This window comes from Girardinichthys multiradiatus, chromosome 22 (genome assembly GCF_021462225.1).
Source record: "Girardinichthys multiradiatus isolate DD_20200921_A chromosome 22, DD_fGirMul_XY1, whole genome shotgun sequence".
NCBI classification, from domain to species: domain Eukaryota; kingdom Metazoa; phylum Chordata; class Actinopteri; order Cyprinodontiformes; family Goodeidae; genus Girardinichthys; species Girardinichthys multiradiatus.
The window spans coordinates 10,681,031-10,689,932 of record NC_061814.1 but is presented as its reverse complement, the minus strand read 5'-3'; the positions used below and the strand labels follow the sequence as shown (position 1 = coordinate 10,689,932).

General features: G+C 40.2%; 2 protein-coding genes across 2 annotated transcripts in view; one reads left to right on the top strand and one right to left on the bottom strand.

Annotated features, from left to right (window-relative positions):
• Nucleotides 1-13: 13 nt before the first annotated feature.
• supt3h (SPT3 homolog, SAGA and STAGA complex component) overlaps nt 14-8,902 on the bottom strand; it is a 12,683-nt gene continuing 3,794 nt past the window's right edge. The window contains exons 3-12 of the mRNA XM_047351276.1: nt 6,153-6,237; nt 5,963-6,049; nt 5,778-5,874; nt 5,554-5,690; nt 5,355-5,430; nt 4,580-4,692; nt 4,389-4,493; nt 2,596-2,721; nt 2,359-2,448; nt 14-127 (exon numbers count right to left, since the gene is read on the bottom strand). Of these exons, the coding sequence (XP_047207232.1) occupies nt 86-127; nt 2,359-2,448; nt 2,596-2,721; nt 4,389-4,493; nt 4,580-4,692; nt 5,355-5,430; nt 5,554-5,690; nt 5,778-5,874; nt 5,963-6,049; nt 6,153-6,237 (958 nt within the window). The 3' untranslated portion in view covers nt 14-85. The remainder of the gene's footprint in view (nt 128-2,358; nt 2,449-2,595; nt 2,722-4,388; nt 4,494-4,579; nt 4,693-5,354; nt 5,431-5,553; nt 5,691-5,777; nt 5,875-5,962; nt 6,050-6,152; nt 6,238-8,902) is intronic.
• LOC124858939 (runt-related transcription factor 3-like) overlaps nt 6,244-8,902 on the top strand; it is a 10,763-nt gene continuing 8,104 nt past the window's right edge. The window contains exon 1 of the mRNA XM_047351280.1: nt 6,244-8,866. Within this exon, the coding sequence (XP_047207236.1) occupies nt 8,785-8,866 (82 nt within the window). The 5' untranslated portion in view covers nt 6,244-8,784. The remainder of the gene's footprint in view (nt 8,867-8,902) is intronic.

The following is an 8,902-nucleotide window of genomic DNA, read 5'->3' as shown; positions in this document are numbered from 1 at the left end:
GCAAGTCCTTGTGTACATGTTTGAGAAGTGTTTATTACTTTAAAATGAACCAAACAACGTACAAGAAAATGGGTATAGTGTTGCATCAGCAGGCAAGGAATGCCATTCCACTCTTCCTGTATCCACTCTGAAAGAGAAAGGGTGTGGGTCAGTACAGGGTCAAAGTATTGCTTCCAAATCAGAATAGGTCTAAGGTTAGAAGGTTTATGTTAATATTACATTTTCATAATCATGACTGACAGATTAAGTTAAACCCTACGACATTTAATGTTTCATGTTGTTTATTGGCTGTTTTTAAAGAACTACTTTAGTGATTGTGAGCAGCTCTAAGTAGCAGCACTCTGGTACTCTGTTAACCAAGCTTTCATATTTGTTGGAATGAAAATCATTTTTAGTAGTTTGACCCAGTGATATCAGAATTTGTGTTGAAGTAAGGCAACACAAATTTTTATAGTGAGTATAAGCTTTCATTTTTCCTCACACACAAATGCATTGAGGACCCCACTTATTTTATTCCACATCAAAACATGAAGAAAAATATGATTTTTGTAATTAATATACAGAAAGGAAAAAAAGTTCTGCCAGCATTTTGCCTTATAAATTCAAAATATTACTGTATAAGTAGAAAAAAGGCTAAAATAATTAGCTTTTGTGGGAAAAACTGATCTAATTAGTTGTATAACCACTGCTTCATACCTGTGTTTCACCAACTTCTGGCAGATGTGAACTGATGTTCCAACCCAGGGCGATCAAACTACTTTCCACATGTTCCTCTGCCTTTCCTGGTTTTCCCTCAGAAACTCCGTGGCTAATGATCACCTATCGTGATGTCTGCTGGCTAACTGGTGTGTTTGGGGTTTTTACTGAAACTTTCATTTTAAGGGCATTTCCTGTTCACCATAACAAAGCTCTACATGTTTAAGTATTTTTGATGTGTTCAAACTGATGAATATTCCCTGGTACGCCAAAAATAAGTCCGACACCATGGTATGAGGAACATCCCCATAGCATGATGCCTTTGCCACCATCCTTCACAGATACTGTGGCTTGAATCCAGTGTTCTAGGACTGTGAGACAAACTGTCTGCGGCCCACTGACCCAACAAGCACAAGCTTGTTTATACCAAGCAGTAAAATGTTGTAACATTTTTCTTCAAGCCAATGTGTTATTTAGCGAATGTTTTAGAAACCGCACAGCTCCACGCCACTCTCCTCGGTACGAGACCTGTTGGGTTTCCATTGAAGCTCCAGCTGTGAGCGCCATGTGCTCTGCTACGTAAAATAAACTCATTGTCAAACATCATGTCTTTTGAAAACAGTGAGGTTGTGGAATCCAGACCAACATCATGGCGTCCATGATTTCGAATCATCCGCCACAGCTTTCGGTTTGACCCGCTACCGCCATTGTAGTGCTAAATATTTTTGTAATCGTTCTTCAGGGTTTTCTTTTAGCTTTTCCCAGCACAGCAGTGTGTGTAAAATCCGTGGCTTGTTAGTCTCTCCGCTACGTCAGTGAACACTTTCTCATGTCTCTGATATATGGCTGACCTTGCTCATGGCCAATCAGTGAACAGCAGTCTGTTCACCTCAGCCCTGATGGGACCTGCTGATAAGTAGGTACCAAGAAATCCAGTACCGGGCCGGAGAAGCCAGTAATGGAGGTTGTCGCAAAAAGGGCTGACTGACATGGAGCCAGCAGAGTAGAACAAAGTAGAGAAAATCAGCATAATGTAACTGTGGGCCTTGTTTGACCCTGGAGCCAATTACTTTGCCATTCTGGATAGTCATTGATCCATTTGTTGGTAGTTTTCAACATTTTGGTCATGTCCCATTCAGTTACACAGAATTAGCACCATGCATCTCATCACTGATGACTGTAGGCTCTGTCGTTTTTATTACTCTATTACACTTTCAGGTAAATTATTTGTAGAAATACCATCCTCCTGAAAACAGCGATGGGTCAGGTTGGACTGCTATTACTTGGAATATACCAGTATATAGCCCAGTAGACCCCTATAGGAGATCTTTCCTGTATACAGTCAACACCATCCACAGCAACTCTAAACAAATTTGTATGAGTTACAACAACATTTAATTTTCCCTTGAGGTTAAATAAACTATTATTGAATTTAATACCTAAACAGTCTGGCCCAAACCTTTTTAATGATGTCAGACGTGATAGTCAGATGAAATGAGTGGAGTCTCTGCAGTTTGAAAATCCTGTTGATCACTATCCCCACTATATCACCATTAAAATGAACTGTCCTAAACTGGAATCCAGTACAAGTTTTTAAAATCATACACAAAGGTTTAATCTTCAATCATGCAAAAGCGTGTGATTTCCTGCCTGTGTACCCACTGTGTGTCTGTAGTTGTATCTTCTGATGGCCTCTCTGATGTGACATGGCTGGATGGCTCCACTAGGAGGCTCCACTGTGGCTGGAGAGCTCTGAAACACACAGCTGAGTGTTACCTTCATACAGCAAAGCTGCTTTGAAGAATTGTGAACACAACTTTGTGGATTCATCTTAGCCGTCCAACAAAATTTAATTTACCACTTAATAATCAAGAGATGCTGACAAAAAAAGCCTGACACCTTTTTCCGCTTCCTCTGTCTGGCTCTGCTGTCGGTGCTTCCGTTCCCCTGGAGGGACTTTGATGAGTGGGAGGAGCCTGGAGTTGACGGGGGTGTGGCTTCAGGTGAATCTGGATCCTTCTTTACCTGCAACCACACATTTACAGGTCCTTCTCAAAATATTAGCATATTGTGATAAAGTTCATTATTTTCCATAATGTCATGATGAAAATTTTACATTCATATATTTTAGATTCATTGCACACTAACTGAAATATTTCAGGTCTTTTATTGTCTTAATATGGATGATTTTGGCATACAGCTCATGAAAACCCAAAATTCCTATCTCACAGAATTAGCATATCATTAAAAGGGTCTCTAAACGAGCTATGAACCTAATCATCTGAATCAACGAGTTAACTCTAAACACCTGCAAAAGATTCCTGAGGCCTTTAAAACTCCCAGCCTGGTTCATCACTCAAAACCCCAATCATGGGTAAGACTGCCGACCTGACTGCTGTCCAGAAGGCCACTATTGACACCCTCAAGCAAGAGGGTAAGACACAGAAAGAAATTTCTGAACAAATAGGCTGTTCCCAGAGTGCTGTATCAAGGTACCTCAGTGGGAAGTCTGTGGGAAGGAAAAAGTGTGGCAGAAAACGCTGCACAACTGTGCAATTGTGGAGAAGGGCCAATTCCAGACCTTGGGGGACCTGCCGAAGCAGTGGACTGAGTCTGGAGTAGAAACATCCAGAGCCACCGTGCACAGGCGTGTGCAGGAAATGGGCTACAGGTGCCGCATTCCCCAGGTCAAGCCACTTTTGAACCAGAAACAGCGGCAGAAGCGCCTGACCTGGGCTACAGAGAAGCAGCACTGGACTGTTGCTCAATGGTCCAAAGTACTTTTTTCGGATGAAAGCAAATTCTGCATGTCATTTGGAAATCAAGGTGCCAGAGTCTGGAGGAAGACTGGGGAGAAAGAAATGCCAAAATGCCAGAAGTCCAGTGTCAAGTACCCACAGTCAGTGATGGTCTGGGGTGCCGTGTCAGCTGCTGGTGTTGGTCCACTGTGTTTTATCAAGGGCAGGGTCAATGCAGCTAGCTATCAGGAGATTTTGGAGCACTTCATGCTTCCATCTGCTGAAAAGCTTTATGGAGATGAAGATTTCATTTTTCAGCACGACCTGGCACCTGCTCACAGTGCCAAAACCACTGGTAAATGGTTTACTGACCATGGTATCACTGTGCTCAATTGGCCTGCCAACTCTCCTGACCTGAACCCCATAGAGAATCTGTGGGATATTGTGAAGAAAACGTTGAGAGACTCAAGACCCAACACTCTGGATGAGCTAAAGGCCGCTATCGAAGCATCCTGGGCCTCCATAAGACCTCAGCAGTGCCACAGGCTGATTGCCTCCATGCCACGCCGCATTGAAGCAGTCATTTCTGCAAAAGGATTCCCGACCAAGTATTGAGTGCATAACTGTACATGATTATTTGAAGGTTGACGTTTTTTGTATTAAAAACACTTTTCTTTTATTGGTCGGATGAAATATGCTAATTTTGTGAGATAGGAATTTTGGGTTTTCATGAGCTGTTTGCCAAAATCATCCGTATTAAGACAATAAAAGACCTGAAATATTTCAGTTAGTGTGCAATGAATCTAAAATATATGAATGTTAAATTTTCATCATGACATTATGGAAAATAATGAACTTTATCACAATATGCTAATGTTTTGAGAAGGACCTGTATTTGAAATAAATGCTAGATTTCATGACTGACACAAGTGAATGGGATGAGATCATGTGTACCTCAGTGGGTGTGTTGTATTGGATGTAGCTGGCGGAGATCACACGGCTGATAGGATTAGTCTTCACAGTCATCTCCTGCTTCACTAATAGAGATAAATCTACAATCTGGGGAGGAAAGAAGAGAATGACTTTACAACACATCTGTCAACAAGTTGTCCAGCTCTTTCTAGACAGTAGATTTTACGTTTTACCTGTGCAACTGTCTCATAGGCCAGGTATGAGAGGACCTCTGTGGCGATACTGTTGGGTTTGAGCTCTAGGCTGCTGCAGTCCAGCCAGTCCCGAAACTTTGATGCTTTTTTGGCTGTGATAACATTAATGTGAAACAGTAGGCATAGTACTACATATACACAACAAGCAAGAGTAAAAACTGAGCATTAACCGCTCAGTGTGACATGATTCTTTAAAAGATCCAACAACTTAGAAATAAAACCATTTGTCTTAAATGAATTCAATATTTAAGGGAGACAGTAAAATTAACCAAAGGGTTTGATGATTGGTTTATTGTCTTTATGAGGTAAAACACAACATGCTGTTCTATGATCTCTCTGGCTGTAAAACTCAAAAGCTGCATGAGGTAAAAGAAGAACATTAAAAGGTAAACAGAACATTTATATACATAGCTTTAGAAAATATATTTATTGCTTTTGTCCCTTTTTCATCTAACTCTTTAACTTGCTGCTTTTAATCTGGCTGATAAAATTCAGACATCCACTACTGTTTTCAGTCTCTTAGTCCTCTTTAACCCGGCAGTTTTTGGTCCAAAAAAAATAATTTTAGCATTTTCTGCTGTAAGATCGAGGGGATTCGACCCGTTCACCAAACGACTCGGTGACTATAATGCACTGTGGTCATCTGGTGACTGGTAGGGTATGTTGCTGTACTCTAAAATCTTAAAATCTTAAATTATACTGTAGCTTTCTGAGGACAGACAGAAAAACATTAATTAGGAGTTTTAATTCTCACCGAAGCTGAGCTGTCGACTCTCGCAGAACTCTGTGTACTGAGCTGGATCCATGTTTCGAGTGTGTCGCTCCAAACGCTGAATATTCAGACACACAGAAGCACAGTTAACATCATCACCTTCAGCGTCCTTTATGCGTCAACACAGTGCAGTGTTGTCCGCACTTTAACATGCACTGATCTCATCATGGTGACCTCTGACCTCCATCCTCTCCTGTTTGACTGGGTCAACTTCCTGTCTCTCAGCCAATGAAAGGAATTCACCAGTTTGATCCATCCATGCCAGGAAGTCCTGGGCCAGACGCTGCCTGCGCTGATTTCCACCAGCAGTTGGACCACCTGACCAGTAAACACAGCAGAACAAATCAAAGATAGTACTCTGATATTTGTTAACGATTAGACATGTATCACTGTCCATGTGTTTACCTGGCTCCTGCTGCATGTCTTCTTCCTCTACAGTTTTTAGTAGTTTGGATTTGTAATCTCTAAACTGAAGATATTTTAATAATCGTGCCAGTTTCCTCTGGTCAACAGACAAAAAAAACAATAAAAGAAATATGAACTTAATTCAAAAGGTGCAAACCAACTAGTTCACTGTCAAAGAACACTACCTTGTCTCTCCTCATCAGAAACAGGATGTCCTCCGCTGAAATGACCCTTGAACCACGAAGTGCTGCACCCTCACAGGCCTGATGCAGCTGTTCAATGAAGTAACACCAAAAGATAAATAATACCAAATTAGGATTAGACACTTTTGATGGATGTCTAATGACAATAAATCTGAATTGATGCACTCGTTACCATATTAATGAGCTGTGTGTGAACAATGTCCTCTACCAGTGCAGCAGTTTCATACAGAGGCCTGCGAGCATCTCCCAGAGCAAACCTGAAACACAAAGTGACAGAAGGCATCAGCTCCCTGAAACAGAACCAAAAAGAACCTCCAATAAACAGTGGTGGTTCTTGATGTAGATGATAGTGATGGCTGCCCAGGACAGGACAGGACGGGACATCTCAAGGACTGGAGAGTTAGCTCTCTGATCTAAACCAACCACTGCAGCTCTGGCTGTATCTTATGGTCTTTGTCCTTCTCGAAGGTAAACCTCCACCCCAGTCTCAAATCTTTTGCTGCCTCCATCCATCTTCCCATCAACTCTGACCAGTCTCTTGATACCTGCTAACAAAAGCATCCCACAGCATTATGCCCACTAAACTATGCTTCACCCTGGAGATGGTGTGTTCATAGTTGTGTGCGATGCTGCTTTTTCTGCCACACAGATCATGTTCCAACAAGTTCCAGTTTGAACTCAATTTCAAGCAACCTTGTTTCAGTCTATCATATAAAATCCTAATAACTTAATTTAGAGTTTTGCAACCTTAACATGACAAAAACAAAGATGTTTAAGGGGTGTGAATATTTTTTCAAGGCACTGTTTAAGGCCAAGACTAAATAACCTCTTACAGTTTATAGTTTGTAAATTATTATTTTTTTTTAATTATTGAAAAAAACATTTTTTTTCAATAATTAACATTTTTAGGTCTTAACATTATACAGTCAGGGATCTTCTGCCACCTGGACAGGCTGCATAGTTTTGAAATAGGGTGACCTATGACCCATCCATGCCTTTAAGAATAAACCTATAGTAAGTGATTGTCTCATATTTGATTGAAGCATACACTCGCCGGTTCCCAGGTCAAGACCTGATGGTGGAATCTTCCACTCTGATGTTTTTAGGATATTTTATACACTTTGCCCTGTTGTTGAATGTTCGAAAGCCAGTTTTTAAAATGTTGTTGGTAGATTTAATTGTTTTCATTTTACTTGAAATGAAGTGAATCAGTCAACAAAATGATTTCATTTGTACTTGTGTTTGGCAAAAAAAAGTAATTATTGAACAGTTTTTATTTCAGAATAAGTTTTTATAATGATTGCGGACGGTAAAGTTATTTTGTGGATATTTGTGTTAAAATATTAAAGGGTTAAAAAATTGTTGAAAAGCTCTCCGATGAGATTTTGCTACTCAGATGGGTTGTTTTCCTCTCAGTCCCGGCAGTTTTGATTGAATTATGTTCACAGCACCATTTGCATGTACAAACAAATTAAAAAGAGCAACAATGGATTCTCCTCAGAGTCTCAGCTTGGATAAAAACAGAGTTTGCAAATGTTCCCACACACACCCAGGGTCGAAAGGTTACACGACACACACGCAGTTTGACCACAATACACACACACACACACACACACACACAGTTTGACCACAATTTGGTCAAACCTAAATTTGCATCGACATATACCACTTCCATACTGAAAAACCAACCTGAAGCCACATCCTGAACCTCTTTCCTTCTCCCATGTCTTCTCCTCATCTCTCCTTTAGACCCCCCCAATCACTTAAACACCTGACCATCAACCCCCTTCCTACACCTCTATCTATTCTCTGATTGGCTGGCTGCACTGGTCAGTCACACAGGTGAAGAGAGTTCTGGTTTGGGGTTGCGGACAGGTCTGTCCTCAGCTTCAGACGTTGGTTTCAGGCAGAGTGACGGTTTTAGGTTTTGGGGTTTATTTGGGTTTCAGCCTCTCTGACCGCCACCAACACCAGTCTGCAGCACGCACCAAACACAAGGTGAGTACCTGCACATGCACTCACTCATATTCATCAAAAAGAAGGTGGTAGCCTCAATGCAAACAAAATAATATTTAAAACATTTATTTTTTTAACTGAAAAGCGAAAACAATCAATTTGTTTAATTTGCACAAGTTGAGCAAATATAAAAAGTGTGAATTAAGCAAATCTGAACTGATGTGAGTTATAAAAATTTTAAAAAGAACAAACTAAATCTCTCATCTTTTCCAACAGAACAAGTCTAATAAATTGTATAATCTATATTTTAGTTTTTCTTTTGTTTACTCATCACTTTCTGGGCTAAACAATATCAGATTCTGCAAAAAAGATGGATTTACTTTTCCCTCATTACCTGCACTTGTAAAGTAATGGTAAAAGATAAACACATTAATTCACTTTATCTGGAAAATTTAAAAACAATCCCCAAAGTTCCCAAAATGAACATTTGATGTCTTTTGTAACTTTTAACCCAAAACAAATGAGTTTACTATCAAAGTCGTGGCTAATCTGTCCACCTGCTTTTTGACAAAACATATTATTATTGGAATAAATGTTATACTTCCAAACTGTTGCGTGATCACTTGTAACACCTGTATTAGTTGAATCCGTAACTTCTGTTAGTGTAACAGTGAGAAAAGGAAAAGTCTAGTAAGAACAGAACCATCACTGATCTTGGGTTTCCCCGTTTATATTGATTTACACAAAGCTGTGACTTAAACACCAGATAACCAACACTACTATCGCATCATGTATCAAAGTGTTTAGATCTGTGATAGCATTAACCAGAATGTCGCCCAGTTTGATTAATGTTGCTTTTTTTATTTGTTCAACAGGTTCTCATGGCTTCAAACAGTCTGTTCAGCAGCACCAGCCCCATACTGTACCGGGGTGAGAAGTTTTATTTCAGTCTTCGTGTGTGTGTGT